The sequence below is a fragment of the Heloderma suspectum genome, chromosome 1, assembly GCF_057233095.1.
Source record: "Heloderma suspectum isolate Gila_16-S chromosome 1, 16-S_ref, whole genome shotgun sequence".
Classification (NCBI taxonomy): domain Eukaryota; kingdom Metazoa; phylum Chordata; class Lepidosauria; order Squamata; family Helodermatidae; genus Heloderma; species Heloderma suspectum.
Window position 1 is genome coordinate 26147507 of NC_139458.1, and position 16628 is coordinate 26164134.

General features: G+C 43.5%; 1 protein-coding gene across 4 annotated transcripts in view; it reads right to left on the reverse strand.

The window, feature by feature from the left end:
* The window catches only part of EVL (Enah/Vasp-like), a 241172-nt gene that overhangs the window by 188280 nt on the left and 36264 nt on the right, over positions 1–16628 (reverse strand). Inside the window, exon 1 of one of the 4 annotated variants that reach the window (XM_084838839.1) lies at positions 2230–2609. The exons of 2 other annotated variants lie outside the window; for them this stretch is intronic. In XM_084838839.1, the coding sequence (XP_084694965.1) occupies positions 2230–2252 (23 nt within the window). In that variant the 5' untranslated portion in view covers positions 2253–2609. Of the gene's footprint in view, positions 1–2229; positions 2610–16628 lie in introns of those variants that run through there. One more of the 4 variants, XM_084838870.1, reaches the window with a different exon arrangement.

Sequence of the window (16628 nt, forward strand, 5' to 3'; positions counted from 1 at the left end):
CAGACCCGGGCATACAGGGCAGCAAGGCAGAAAAAAAAATAGATCATGAGGAATGCAACGAAAGCCAGCTGGGATGTTTATATGGTCCACTTTGTTCCTGAGTGTCAACGTGTAACTGGGGCTGTTAGAACCCATCTATGTATTTTTGGCTTTACAGAACAGAAGTTAAAAAAGCTAATAATTAGCTCATCAACGGTTGTTAAAAACTGTCATTGGCTGCTGTTCCGTGTTTCTTATGTGCTATGGCATTAGTATGGTCTATGCTCACTTTGCCTAAGTAATTGTTACCTCACCATTCTGCCTGTTGAAGAAATCTGTGTTGCTTAAAAACTTTCACACTGTTATAAAATCAACAGAAAGTGCCTGTATAACCACTCTACCGCTTTCGTCTCTCCTATTTTCAGGGACCATCATGGCAACAGCTCTATACACCATACACAGCAACTAGGTAGCAGCTATAGTTTATATTCCAAAACAAACCTCCCTAACACAAGAAATGGCAAATATAAAAGGAATCCAGAAGCCCAAATAAAAAAATCTGGCACACAATATATTCCAAGAGTGTTAGGTAAACGCTTGCCTTGACTGAGATGTATTTGAGATGAACAGAGGCTGTCAATGGGAAACAGGCAGGCCTTGCTCTCTGCAAGTTGGCCCATCAAAATGAATTTTATTTTGTGTGACAATCTGATCAGAATATCATTAAGAAAATCACCTTTGCATCACTTGGTCTTCATCTGCACAGGATGACTACACAAAAGGACAGTAGCTACACACCCCATCTCTATTTGCGGCTTAACTTGGTGACAGTAATTGGCCTCTTCAAGGTTGGTAGCATTCTTGTGACAATGGTACAACAACTGCAGTTACAATACAGCATCACACTGGCTTTTGACAAAATCCTCCTCCTACCAAGATGGAATTCTCTCCTGTGGTTCATAAACAATCCAAGCTCCTTCTTAATTTTCATCCTGCACTGTACAGAAACTGACCACTTACTTTTCAAAAACAATTAAGAATAAATTGCTGTTAATAATCTATTTTTCAATATTATGAATACCTGAGCCAATCAAAGACAAAGTTGCCATCTACATTATCTCTGACATTAAAATACGTTTAACAGAAAAACAATGTAATTAACTCAGTGCCTGTGAACAAATTCAGAAGTCCCTCACCCCCACCCTGAAAAACAACAACCTGGTTATATATTAATTTAAACAATCCTCCTCACTCATTCAAATCAACTTCCAAGTTAGCTTTTTACAGAATGTCATTACTGAAACATAAAATGCAGACATTATACTACTAAAGGAGATGGTCATAAAATAGTCATTATTTTTTTCTAGTTATCTTCAGAAGAAAAAAAGTGAATGAACCTCCTTCTTTTCTTTTAAAAAAGAGCACTGAAAGTCAGAAAAATTAATAGATCCCTATATTGTTTTGTAGCAGGTAAGAACAGCACTGGTGTTCACTGTATTTTTAAAAATAAATTTAGTAAATCTTCAAGACTGCATAGGAAAAGAGTTTTTTTTTAAAAAAAACTTGTCAGCCCCTCCAAAATCCCTCAAAAGGAAGAAATTGGAACAGAATATTTGGAACATAAAAAGATGGTCCTTCTGCATATCAACCACAACACTTTAATTTTTCATCAAAAATAAAATACCTGCACTGTATCTAGAGCGTTCGATTTTTACTAAGTGGTTTTGATGAAATCCTGCAGCTATGAAATCACAAGCAGCAGACATGTGGACTGTGCAACAGCTCCCCAGTCTAATCCCATATATGATCCAAGCATCAATATTTTGCCCCTTAACTGTCAAATCTGTATTCTTTACAGAGGAGAAGTATCTGTCATGAACCAAAAATAGCAAATATACTTTTTTTTAATTTTTCCTGTCAGAACAGCATGCTTTTATATTTATAACTCTAGACTATGCTTGCAGCTCTGGGCTGCAAGAGTGATTTTTAAAAAAACCAAGACAGACATAAGGAGCTATTTCTCATCTATGCATTCATCATGCAGTTAGCTATTGTTTACCTGCAGTTTACCCTTGACACACCCACCTCCCCAACACCAGAGAAGGGCTGCAATATTTTAGACGAAGCCAAAAGCCCCCCACTTGCATCTCAGAAGCCTTTGGCAACTGTAAAAGCAGTCTGACATTACACAGCATAATTCTTGCAAGAACAAAAAAACAAGCATGCTGTTATATGAAACACAGAGCCTACCTGAATTCTTCAAATGCATACATGGCCTAGGAAATAAGACAAAGGCCTCGAGGTCTGCAAATAACCTTTTGAAGGCGCAGGAGAAACATTAGTTGGTCAAGCCACAGGCATAACTGAAGAGCAGTATGTTGGAAAGATTCTGGGAGAAGAGGGGTTGCAGATACTGGCCTGCAGCCTGCAGCTCAACCAGCTGCTGACAAGCAGCAGCTCGCAGGGAAAGGCAATAGAATACCATGTGATCATTCCAGCAAGTCTGATTAATGCAGCATACTCCAAGAATACAGGCTGATATCTTTTTGATTCAAGCCAAATCAGTGCCATACGTACAGAACCTGACATGCACAGCAGTTAACATCCCTGAGTTGTGTGTGTGTGTGTGTGTGTATTTTTAATGCAAGCCATAAATTTATTCACAGAACAAGAAGGAACACAGGGTGGAAGATGGCACTGATGTTTCAACAGGGTTCATTAGGGCCCTGCAAACTGAGGCATGATCCAACATATTTAAGTCCTGTTAGTTTAAAACAGTGGAGTAGAGGCTGGGCCACATGTTGACTTATTAGTTATTTTATGGCAAAAATGTTACAAAAGATGACAGCAACAACAACAAAAACACCTAGAGAAAAGGGCTGTAGCTCAGTGGTAGAGCACATACTTTGCATGCAAAAGGACTCAGGTTCAGTCCGTAGCATCTCCAGGTAGGGTTGCAGAAGGTCGCTGTATGAAACCTTAAAGAGCGGCTTGTCAGTCAGTAAGCCAGTGATTCTGAACCTTGGGTCCCCTGATGTTGTAGTCCAACAACATCTAGGGACTGAAGGCTGGAAACCAGTGACTGGGTTCATATAAGACACTAACTCACACTCAGTGGTTGAATGTTGCTGTTGGAGCATGGGTTAGTGTGTTGTCTGAACCCAGGACATTTTCTGCAGGGTGGCTTGTTAACCATGCGGTGCAGCTCATGTTTCTCAGACAAGCCACCTTGAGAACCCATCGTTTGTTGTTCCGTTGTTCAGGGTGGTTAACAAGCCACTCAACCACTGAGTGTGGGTTAGCATGTTGTGTGAACAGCCTCGTTGTGTAGGCAATGCTAAGTGAGGGTACTTCCAGATGGAGAGCTCCTACTACTACCCATGAGAAGGCATTATGCAGCTATTCCACCTTTTCTTTCTTAACAGATCATGCAGTAAGAGAAAATAGGAAGAGCATTGGGGGAAAATGGGAGGATTGAGTTGAAGACACCATTGTCTGGACCCTCTGCAAAATTTTATGAATGAGGAAGGGCAATGGAACAATAAAAGCCTCACCCGGAAGCACTCCTAGATACACCACAGATCTCACTTGGTATAAGGCAGCTGCCTATGTTCCAGGAAAGCCATGACCACTGATTAGAATCTGAGCATAAGATCAGCCCTGCTGGATCAAACCAATGGCCTATTTAGTTGCCTATGGGAAGCCCACAAGCAGAAACGAAGGCAATAGCCAACTCTCACTGTTGTTGCCTCTGATGCTGGAGGTAATAGTCTTCATGACTAGTAGTAGTTGACAGCCTTATCCTCCATGAATTTGTCTAATCCCCTTTTCAAGCCACCCCAGGTTTATTAAAACTACTGGACATACAAGAAAGCCTGCCTACTTTACCATGTACGGAAAGCAACAAACAAAACAAAACAAAAACATGTTCTCAGAGGTGCCAAGGTGAAACTCGTTTATTAAGCCCAACGCGTTTCAGAGACTGAGGTTCCTTCATCGGGAGCAATCCTATAAAATGCAAACGCTGTAAGTGGTGTTTGAAGGATAGCCACCACCTTAGTAAACTGGCTTAATTTGTTTGCAGATTTGCATTTTATAAGATTGCCCCTGATGAAGGAACCTCAGTCTCTGAAACACGTTGGGCTTAATAAACGAGTTTCACTTTGGCACCTCTGAGAACACATTCTTTTTTTGCTTTCTGTTTACTCTGGATGCCTCACCTCTGGTTTTTGTCTACTTTACCATGTAGAAATCCTGTCCACACACTTTTGCCCTCCCCTCCCTGAATTCTTTGCCAGGGCATTCAAATGTCACTAAAACACCTACCTCTTAGCAAGTGAAAGGTTTAACATGGGACAGAATCATAGCAGAATAACTGAGTGGCATAGCTTTAAAAGGGCCAAATTAGCAAAATCACATTCGCAAAAACAGTGTGGAGTGAAAGTTGAAAGTGTCAGGAATTGAAGCATGTGACTGGCGATACTTGAGCTGCCTAGCAACCACGCAAGGAGCAATGCAGAACACTCTAGGTCAGAAGACAAAAAGGGATCATAGAAACAAATGGGGAAATCTACTAAACACAAGCAAGACTTATTATTAAAAACATGTCCTTAACAGAAGAGGCAGGCGGCTTGCAAAAAGCAGCCATTTTTAATTATAGGACATTAGAAAAGTCAATGTATTATAATATGCAGATAAGACAAGGAAGGGGGGGTGTTTGAGTAGGTTGAGCAATGTTCCAGGAGTCCTTCTAAACAAAGATGTATCAGCTGCTCAAGAACAATCTGGAGAGGTTTAAAAGATGTCTGTCTGTTTATGTAAACATGGCCTGTACCTTAATACTAAATCCATTTACTTTGAAATCTGTTAGTGACAGAATTTGCTCCAGTGAAAAGCTTATGACCATCTCCTACAGCTCTTGTCACACCTTCTTTCAATGTTCATAAATTCTTCTAAGAACATTTCAACATTAAACATTTAAATGGGATTCATACTTAAAAAAAAATAATAATAATTGTCATGGCTCCCAAACAAGGAATCTTGAGTGTTTTATCTCTTGTCTCTCACAAACAGGCACACCATCTTGTCTTTGTAACAACAACATCTTGGTTTGTTCTGTATATTACATTGACAACTGTAGTTCTACTGAGATGAAATAATTGTGTGTGTTTTAAAGTAGTGCATATGACTTACTAATTCATTTTAAAGGAATGAGAATTCCAGCATTATCTATATAAGAACATGGTAGTGTAAGCCTTATTACTTGAGATCTCCCAGACCGATTTTGCTCATTTTTGTTTTAACCTGAAGCTTGAGCAATGTAGACATGCAGAAAATTTTGAAAGTTTGAAACAGTTCAAAGCTCAAGCTTTAGTAGCAATTAGTTTCCTCCATGCCAAACAGGCAGGGCAGCCCCTCGGCCCGTGGGATGACAAACAGCCCTGCTCAGCCAATCAGTGTGACATGAAGGCAGGCCCTGGGTACAGTCACATGGTTAGACTGTTGCTGCCAACAGGGAGGGGGAAGGGGTTGGAGGTGGCCAATTGAGGTGCATGAGGGAGGAGGCAGGGCCACACCACATGCACATTTTGGAGGGAGAATTCACTATGCATGAGCCACATCTGCATTATTCATGAGCCCCTCTGTGGTGAGGGACTGAGGGGCAAAAAAGCAGGAAAGGAGCAGGACTACTCGTGCCCGTGGCAAAATGGGCTTTACACTAGTCTTTAATAGGATTTGGCTTTCTAAACGTTGCAACATTATTTCTGCTCAGGTTCAGATATGATTTCTCAAAGCACATGACCAACTCAAAAGAATGAAAAGTTTGTTGTTTTACTTCTGTTGGTGTGGAATTGGACTACAAACTGGTGTGAATTTGATGGGGTGGACTTGTTTCAACTCTACCTGCCACAGAACCCTTTTAGTCTATTTTTTTCTGGAGATTTTCTGAGTGGTTTGCAGCCTGTTACGTTCTGGGCCAGGGAGAGAGACGGTGGAACCCTCGGTGGCACGCTATGATGAATTTGCAAGGCACTTTGAAGATAAAGTCGCTCAGATTCGTCATGAATTGGACACCATGATTAATGCAGTTCCATTGGTAGAGGCGTTCAGAGCACCGTCTGGTCCAGTTTTATTTTTTATTTCTTTCTTTATTAACTGTGTTGTAAATTATCGTTATGTATGGATATGTTTTACGTCATGTTCTTCCTCTTTTTGTTTTTCTTTCGTGGCTTTCCCTACCCCCACTGCCACCCCACTTTCTTTTCTGTTACTGTTATATTTGCAAATAATTTTCTTTAAAAAAAACCTAACTTGAGCAGTCTTATAAATCAGGCTACAGACACTTTCCCTGTATATAAAAGTATAACTGCATGAAAACTAAACAAAATAGCATTTACATTTTAATTTCAAAATGTGGAAAATTCTAAACAAAAGAATGTTTACATTTTCATTTCAAACTCGGGTCAAATGCCGTCTTGCATCCAACTCGAGCATAGTCTCCAGCCTCTAAAAGATTAACACTTGCACAAACATTTACATTAATTATTATTGAAGCACTCCAAAGAATGGGTAAATAATATAAATATAATACTACATTGGCTATATGAATAAAGATCAGCAAAATTATTTCCTAACAGAATTTGTGTGGTCTTTAGGTTTAATCAGTGCAGAAGATGACTGAAAAACCAAAATCTTATTGTCCTCCCTCTTTCATTCTTACATGGTATTTAATGATGAGCAGAAAGTAATGGAAGAATTTTCCTTGGTGTCTCAGAAACAAACTAAAAGATGCTTCAGAACTAATGTGCTGGTTTTGTTCTCTCTGTCTCAGTTTCCCCCTTACTGCACACAACAGCCTACAAAATCTATGCAGTTATCAACGTCTTTCCATACCCCTCTAAATATCAACTCATTAACCCCCCAGTGATAATTGCTCATAACTGCAACAGCCAAAATAGAACTTAAACAATGGTGCTAATAACAAATGGATAAATGAAACAAACAAACAAGCCACAGTACCAGCAGCAAATAGCAGCAGCAGAGGGCAGCAGCTTAAAGACAAGGGGAAAGGGGCAAACGTGGACTTTATCTGCTTCTTCTTAGCTGCTGTTCTCTTTTATCTCTTTTATCTTTTATATTCTTTTAAACTGTTGTGCATTTTATATTCTAACATTTTAATATGTGCCTGGGAGGACTATTAGGCAACTCAGGGGGTGGGGGAGGTGCCACCATAACTGTGGTCACGGGCAGGGGGAGGTATGGCGTTGCGGGATTAACAGGCCAGCTAAGGAGAAGAGGGGCTAGACACCTTACAGCTGTCCCCTCTTCTGGTTCTTCCCCCAACCTGATGGTTCCTGGCAGACTTACCAGTCTGCCCTCGGGTCTGGTGGTGCTGCTGCTGAATGCCAGGTCGGCCCAAAATAAAATCTCCCTCATCCATGATTTGATTGTGGATGAGGGGGCTGACCTGGCATGTATTACTGAGACCTGGGTGGGGGAACTGGGAGGGGTCACTCTCTCCCAGGTGTGCCCTCCTGGGTACTCGGTGCAGCACCAACACCGACTTGAGGGTCGGGGAAGGGGGGTTGCCGTGGTCTATAGGAATTCAATCTCCCTCTCCAGGCTTCCTGCTCATTCGAGTGCAGATCCTGAGTGTTCATACCTTGTGTTGGGTACCCGGGACAGATTAGAGATTCTGTTGGTGTACCGCCCACCCCGCTGCCCATCAGACTCCCTGCCTGAGCTGACGGAGGTGGTCTTGGACTTGGTGTTGAGGACCCCCAGGATGATGGTCCTGGGGGATCTCAACTTCCATGCTGAGGCCGCTGTATCCGGGGCGGCTCAGGACTTCATGGCCGCCATGACAACCATGGGGCTGTCCCAACATGTCATCGGCCCAACGCATATAAAAGGACACACGCTTGATCTGGTTTTCTCGACTGGGCAGGAGGATGGTGATCTGAAAGTGGAGGAATTAACATCTGTCCCTTTGTCATGGTCAGATCACTTCCTGCTGAGGTTTAGACTCCTGGCGGCCTTTCCCCTCTGCAAGGGTGGGGGACCTATTAAAATGGTCCGCCCCCGGAGATTAATGGATTCCGATGGATTCCAGAGGGCTCTGGGGGATTTTCCTGCTGGTATGGCTGGTGCTCCTGTCGAAGCCCAGGTTGCTCTGTGGAATGCAGAGATGACTCGGGCGGTTGACACAATCACGCCCAAGCGCTCTCTCCCTCTGAGCAGAGCCTGGCCAGCTCCTTGGTATACACCTGAGCTGAGGGCAATGAAGCAAGAGGGGAGACAGCTAGAACGCAGGTGGAGGAAAACTCGTGCTGAGTCTGACCGAACACAGGTAAGAGCCCACTATCGAGCCTACTCTGTGGCGGTGAGGGGGCAAAGAGACAGTTCTTTTCCACCAGAATTGCATCTTCTCAGTGTCGTCCAGCGGAGCTTTTCCGAGTGGTTCGCGGCCTGTTACATTCTGGGCCAGGGAGAGAGACGGCGAAACCCTCGGTAGCACGCTGTGACAAGTTTGCACGGCACTTTGAGGATAAAGCCGCTCAGATTCGTCATGAATTGGACACCACCATTAATGCAGTTCCATTGGCAGAGGCATTCAGAGCACCGTCTGGTCCAGTTTTATTGGATGAGTTTCAGTTACTGAGGCCTGACGATGCGGACAAGGTGCTTGGCCAAGTCCGATAGACCACTTGTGTGCTTGACCCTTGCCCTTCATGGCTTATTAAATCAAACAAGGAGGGGTTGTCCGGCTGGGTCCAAGAGGTTGTAAATTCCTCCTTGAGAGAGGGAGTGGTGCCTGCTGCTTTAAAAGAGGCAGTAATTAGACCACTCCTGAAAAAGCCTAACTTGGACCCAGAGGATGTTAACAATTATAGGCCAGTGGCCAACATCCCCTTCCTGGGCAAGGTGCTTGAGCGGGTGGTTGTAGGACAGCTCCAGGCACTCTTGAATGAAACGGATTATCTAGATCCATTTCAATCGGGCTTCAGGCCTGGTTTTGGAACGGAAACTGCCTTGGTCGCCCTGTGGGATGACCTCTGCCGGGAGAGGGACAGGGGGAGTGCGACCCTGTTGATTCTCCTGGACCTCTCAGTGGCTTTTGATACCATCGACCATGGTATCTTTCTGGATAGATTGTCTGGGTTAGGAGTTGGAGGCACTGTACTACAGTGGTTCCGCTCCTACTTGGATGGCTGATTCCAGAAGGTGGTGCTGGGGGATTATTGCTCTGTGCCATGGCAATTGTGCCATGGGGTTCCACAGGGCTCTATTTTATCCCCCACGCTGTTTAACATCTACATGAAACCGCTGGGGGAGGTTATCCGGAGGTGTGGGCTGAGGTGCCATCAATATGCAGATGACACCCAGCTCTACCTCTCTTTCTCATCAAAACCAGGTGAGGCAGTGGCTGTTCTAAATCAGTGTTTGGGCACGATAATGGACTGAATGAGGGCTAATAAACTGAAACTCAATCCAGACAAGACGGAGGTACTGTTAGTGGGTGGTTCGTCTGCCCGGGTAGGTGATATTCAACCTGTTCTGGAGGGGGTTGCACTCCCCCTAAAGGATCAGGTTCGTAGTTTGGGGGTGCTCTTGGATCCAGAATTGTCACTTGAGGCACAGGTGAACTCAGTGGCACGGAGCACTTTTTATCAGCTTAGGCTGGTATACCAACTATGCCCTTATCTGGACAGAGATAGCCTAGCTACAGTTATCCATGCTCTGATAACTTCTCGTCTGGATTACTGCAATGCATTATACGTGGGGCTGCCTTTGAAAATGGTCCGGAAACTTCAGCTGGTCCAAAATAGGGTGGCAAGATTGTTAACAGGGACTGGCCTGCGAGCTCATATTACACCAGTACTTTTCCAGCTGCACTGGCTGCCAGTCCATTTCTGGGCCCGATTCAAAGTGCTGGTGTTAACATTCAAAGCCCTTAACAGCTTGAGGCCAGGTTACCTGAAGGATCGCCTCCTCCCATATGTGCCTGCCCGGACCTTAAGATCATCATCAGCGGCCGTGAGCCCCTGCCAAAGGAAGTGAGGCAGGTGGCTACTAGGAGGAGGGCTTTTTCTGCTGTGGCACCCCGGCTCTGGAATGAGCTCCCTAGTGAGGTTCGCCTGGCGCCTACATTGTATTCCTTTCGGCGCCAGGTGAAGACCTTTTTATTTTCCCAGGCATTTTAGCATTTTAGCTTTCTAAATTTTTATCTTTGCTGTTTTAAATCTGTATTTTAAACTCTTGCACTGCTGCTAGGTTTTATTGTGGTTGTATTGTTATATTGTGCTTTTAATGTTCTATATATTTTAAATTATTTTATTGTGTGTTGTTTGGTTTTAATTTTTGTGAACCGCCCAGAGAGCTTTGGCTATTGGGCGGTATAGAGATGAAATAAATAAATAAATAAATAAAATTCTTGCACACCTCTGGCACTGAAATCAACACTCTCTACAGTCCATCATGTATAGAAACATCAACAAATTGCTAATGGAACCAACAGAGAAAATAAAAGAATTTGTATATTCATTCCTTAAAATATTTCTAAACTAGGGAGGTATACAAAGGCATGATCAATTAGCCATACAAAATAAACCAAACGATAATGACCAAATTAGTGATTAATCACAAAATAAAATAAATAAAATAAAAATCATCATAACAATCGAAGCGCTTCAAAACAAGAACAGCTTAACAGGCACACCTAAATTATTATTTTAAAAAATACTGATTTAAGTTCTGCTGCTTTTAAAGACATCAGTACTGGAATAAAGACTTATGCATGAATGTAAAAATGTCAGCTATCTGGTTGCACTGACATTTTGTGCTGCCTACTACTTAAACTTTGATTTTTCAAGCTAAATTTGTCTATTCTAAGCCTCCATTGCTGTTTGTCACCATATTTCAGCAAACTGCAACTTTAAAAAACTTTCTGGTGAAAACAAAATGGGGGCAGTGGTGGCCTCATGGGGGGGGGTACATGTGGCCCATAGGCCATGTGTTGCCCACCCATGTCTTAAAGGGTGCCAAGACGCCTTGAATGCCATTTCTTGGTAGAAAGGCAGGGTACAAATCAAATAAATAAAAAAATAATGGACATGCATTTTTATCTACTTAAAACAGCAATATCTTAAAACAGCAATATTCTTAAGCCAGGGCAGCTTCCAACAATTAAAAAAAAGGCATAAAAATATTAAGTCTACCACAATCATTAATTAACAAGTTCTTAATTATCTAGAGATCCAACAGTGGACCTAAACAACTATAGGGAAATTGGAAAACTCTTGTTTTATTAATTCTTCTGAATCTTTCAGCAGAGGGGTTGATTCAAGCTACTGCCGAAAAATCACCCATATTTCTGCAGGTTTACACCATAAAAGCATCCAATCTGGTCCAGAATGTGAAACTGCAAGTATCACCAAGTTTCATTTTCAAAGTTTCTAGCCTTTAAGGTTGTGAACAAAAGCTTGAATATACCCTGTGGACAGCATCCAATTAAGTCCCTCTGGAACCTTAAGTGGGTTCTATGGGGCTTCCAATCACCAAGAAGTTGACTTTTTAGAGGCACCCCAAATGATCCTTGCCCCTACATCCAGAAGGCGATTATTGCCTCACATGGACCCCAGAGAGGATTGATTACATTTTTATACCGCCCAACAACAGAAGCTCTCCAAGAGGTTCACAAAGATTTAAACCATGAAATACAAGATGATAAAATACAATATAAAAGTTTAAAACTACAATATAAAAATAAAAATAACCAAACAGAAGATAGCAGCAGTGCAAACATTTAAAATACAATACCAGCTATAAAACCAATTGAAAAACTAAAATGCCTGGGAGAATAAAAAGGTCTGGCACCGAAACTAGCTCAATGTAGACGCTAGGCAAACCTCTCTGGGAAGCTCATTCCACAACTGGGGTGCCACAGAAGAAAAGGCCCTCTTCTCAGTAGCCACCCACATGGGGTTGTGGGTAGATTCCTACCCACAACATCACAAGTGTTCCTCCTGTCATCAAACCCATTCTTTGCCAAGGCATTCTAATTTATCTGAAAATGTAGAGGGCTGCAACAAGTATTACCATGTCTTACATGGGGCGTTACATGATGGATGTGCAACAGGAGATGCCCTTTCTCTCCTCCCCTTACGGCCACCCATGCCCACCAAATCTGCTGTGGAGGGTCCCCCAACCCTCTGGAGCAGTTTTGGGGTAATTTAATTAACCAGCAGTGTCCTTTCCACTAGTTGAAGGTCACCATTGGATACAATCCATGAAAATCCACCTCGGAGTCAGAATAAGAGATTGTGTGAATGTGGCACAAATGTTCAGCAGCGTCCTGCCCATTCTGTAAACTTGCTGTAAAAAGAGCATCACTCTGCATGATCCTTTAACACAAGATACATGCTGCAAATTAACCTTTGCAATCTGCTCTATTTCATATATTAATTCTACACTAATGTGGAACAGACTAGGGATGTACGAAAGTCACTTACCTTTTCGAAGGGTGACATTCGCGGTGGGGGGGGAGGCGCTCCGTCCCTCCCCCCGAAATTCTCTCTGGCCGGCCCCACTCCATGGACATTCCGCGGAGTCGCCAGACATCCGGCTGCTGGGCAGCCTGCAGGGACACAAATGGCGGCGGCCGTAGCCGCCGCCATTTGCATCCCTGTATTTTGCCGTGATAGGCTACGTAAATATTTACGTAGCCTATCACGGCAAAAAAAAAAAAAGAACAGTGGATGCAAATGGCAGCAGCTACAGCGACCGCCATTTGCGTTCCCTTTTTTATGCCGTTTTAGCCTACATAAATATTTACATAGGCTATTACGGTGGAAAAAAAAGGAACGCAAATGGCGGCCGCCGTAGCCGCCGCCATTTGTGTTCGCTGTTTTGGGGGGGAGGTTGCCATGATAGGCTACGTAATTATTTACATAGCCTATCACGGCTATAATGAGGAAGTGAATGGCGGCCGCAAACGCGGCCGCCATTCGCAAGTCAGCGTGGATGGCAGCAGGTAAGTGCTCCGTTTCGCGTGCCTTTTGTGAGGTGGGGGGCGGGGGGCTTTGTTCCGCCATGGATTTCGGGGGGCTGAATGCACTGGCATTCGGCCTCACTGAGATCTGTGGCAGAATTCTCTGACATCCCTAACACAGACATGCAAGGTCCACTGATCGCTGGTGGGGTCACCTGCATGATATTAGGAATGGTGTCAGCGCAAGGTTGAATTAAGACAGATCTGCATGGCTTGTGACCCACGGAAGCAACAGTCCACCCCCACCAAGCACGTATAGTTGTCTGTCTGGTGCATGACAATCTCTTCTTTTTTGCAGTCCTAGGCAGGCAGCAAGAACAGGATTAGGTAAAAGGATCAGTCAGGAGGTGATGGGAATGGCTTCTTCCCAAGACCCTGGAACCCTCTGCCCATCAGAGCAGACTAAGGATGCAACACCTCAGGGCTGGGGGCCAAATCTGGCTCTCCTGGATTTTCCAGGTGACCACATCCCCTTCTGCTGGCTCCACCCTCTTTCTTCCAACCACCAGTCATTTGGTGGTTTCCTGGCTGTCTCCTCATTGAGAAAGGTTGAAATGCAAAAAAGAAACAGCTGCACCAACTGAATTCCCAAAGCGTTTCACTTTTGTTTTCCCCAAAACTCTTGGAGATTCTTTTAGAGGATTCCCTCTCTCTTGCTTCTTCCCAATGCGTTGGGAATTCAATTGGTGCAGCTGTTTCTTTTTTTACTTTGGTTTCCAGCCTTACCGCTGTTTTTCCTGGTCCCTATTGGCACTGTTGAAAGGCTGGAATGCCTCTGCTAAGGCTGGGAGTTACTGGGAGTAGGAGCTTTAAATTACAATATGCTGGCATTTTTTTTTGTATTTAGGCCCTCTCCCTTTGCCTCCACCCTATGGCTTCAGCCCCACCGACCACCGGAATGCGGCCCCCAAGAGTTTCTCAAAATGGAATTCCGCCCTTGGGCTGAAAGAGGTTCAACACTCCTAGAGTAGACCATACTGAGCTAGGTGGGAAAAAAAGCTTGACTTAACATAAGGCAGCTTCCTGTGTTCTTAAGAGGAAGCCTTTCCGGCACCAGGTGGGCTGCTGTACATGGAAGGTGGGCTGCATTCTATTTGGTTGATCACTCACAAGTTGTGCAGGTCAGGTTTAAGGCAGTGTCTCCTGCTTTCTCTGCAATTAGAGCTTCCACTAAGGCAGCATTCCAAGGGTTAACACTTAAAACCACCTCTCTCTTTTTGGTTAAAGCCTATGTAGCTGAATCATGTGGTTATGGGAGGGGCCGTAGCTCAGTGTGACAGAGCATCTGTTTTGCATGCAGAAGGTCCCAGGTTCGATCCCTGGCTTCTCCAGGTAGGGCGAGGAAAGAATCCTGCCTGAAACTCTGGAGAGCCGCTGCCAGTCAGCGTCGACAACACTGGGCTAGATGGGCCAATGGTCTGACAGCTTCCTATGTTCCTATTACCTTCTGAGGAGACAACCTCTAAGTGACATTTCCTTTCCATATTCATATCACACACACACACAGCCTCTTCCAAAAAGCTGAACACTCCACTGCCTCCAATTTAACTGTGTCTAGTTTGACTCCTCAGATCCTCTTGCCAAGCCATAAGTAGAAAGCAGTCCCAAGAAACTATGCACATCATCTACTAGTCAGATCTTTACAAACATTGAAGATGCTTTTTTTTTCCCTCGGGAAGTCAAAATATTCAGTAGTGATGACAGCCAAGTCTGGAACAACTTTCCATATAAGGAAACAATTTTAAAACCACTCATCCCTGTAAAAGCCTTACAAATTGTCATCACCTCATGGAAAGAATTCACTGTTTAGAAAAATCCGATCCTCTGATATTTTTAAAACAGGGAACATGATGGGAAGAGAGCCAAGAAGCTTGATGCAAGCGCATTCAACCCTCCCCCCCCCCCCAAGAATCCAAAGATGTAACCAGTGTGTGCATTCAAGTGAATTACCCGATTAGAACAGGATTAGGAACATAAGAAGCTGCCTTGTACCGAGTCAGACCATGGGTCCATCTAGCCCAGTATTCTTGACACTGACTGGCAACAGGTTTTCAGATTTTCAGGCAGTTTTTCCATCCCAGCCCTACCTGGAGATGCTAGGAATTGAAACTTGGACCTTCTCCATGAAAAGCTTGCGCTCTACCACTGAGCTACACCCCCTCCCCAAAATCCTATAAATGCTTAAAAACAAACTTAAAACCAATTTAAAACCATAGATGCTTTTAAAACAAATTTCCCCCTAGGCTTATCTTTCTTTCTTCTTTTATATCATCCCAAGCCAGTGGAGGCTGGTGGCTCTGATGTTAGTGGGGCTGTGAATCCGCTCTGGGTTTCAGCCAGAACTCTAAAGAAGTTATCCAAGGTGCTGACATCTATCCCCAAACCGCCTGGCAGATAGCCACAGTGGAAGTACAACTAGGGTCCTGCTAGACCTACAAGACTGCACGAGCAGTCCTGGCTATCATATTGACCCTTAAGGGTGACCAATCACTCTTAAAAGACTGACATACTGACTTTTGCTGCTTACACAAGATCTTCAGATCCCTGGTAGTTTTTTTTTAATTAGTTAGGAGTCTCATATTTATTTGTTTTGTTTTATTGAAAATATTTACACACCCCTATTAATGGTTCTCAGGGCGGCTTACAACATATTAATTGTTGTGAAGTGCTCAGAGAGCTTCGGCTACTGAGCAGTAGAGAACTATAATAAAAAAATACAATATTTTAAAACATTGCATTATGAAACAATGCAACATAAAATAGCGTTCAACTCTAAGAGAAGAAAAGCAAAGTAGTAGTGGATTAAAAACGACAGCAAACTAAGCTCTTTACATGCTACCAGATGACTGAGTAAACAACTGCATTTTATCTGGTGTCTAAAATTCATTAGAGTAGGCACCAGCTGAGTGGTGTGGGGAGGAGGTCCACAAATCAGGTGCCACCACTGAAAAGGCCCTGTCCTTAGTAGTCGGCCACATTACCTCAGAGCAGGGTCCCTGATGAGATCTTAACAATTGGGGAGGTTCTTGAAGTGCCCCAGTCCCACACTCTAGATTGTGATTGGAAACAAACTCATAGGCAGAAAGTGCTCTCAATATTGGCAAGATAGGTTGCCTGTCAATTCCAGTTAGTATCCTTATTGCTAACCAAATGCAGTTTTCTTAGCTGTCTTCATAGGCAGCTCCACATGTAGCATCTGATAGTAATCTAATATGGCTCTTACCAGAGTGCGGGTATATGTCTTTTGAGTCAGGTCCAAATAAACAGAAGAGAAAATGTTCTCAGGTGCCAGAAAAAGCCTTAATGAGCCTGACCCGTTTCAGAATGATGTTTCCTTCCTCAAAGGCCAGTCCTCTTCCTCCGTGTATATCTTTAAGAAGTCTTGCTAATGCTTACTCTGTTTCAAACTCTTGCGCTGTTTGAAACAGAGGAAGCATCAGCATTAGCATCAGCAAGACCTTTCAAGACCTACACAGAGAAAGACAAGTGGCACCTGAGGAAGGAAACTTCTTTCCGAAACATGTTGAGCTCATTAAAGCCTTTTCTGGCACCTGAGAATGTTTTTATCTTTTGACTTTTGGTATAATTAGTGCCTTTT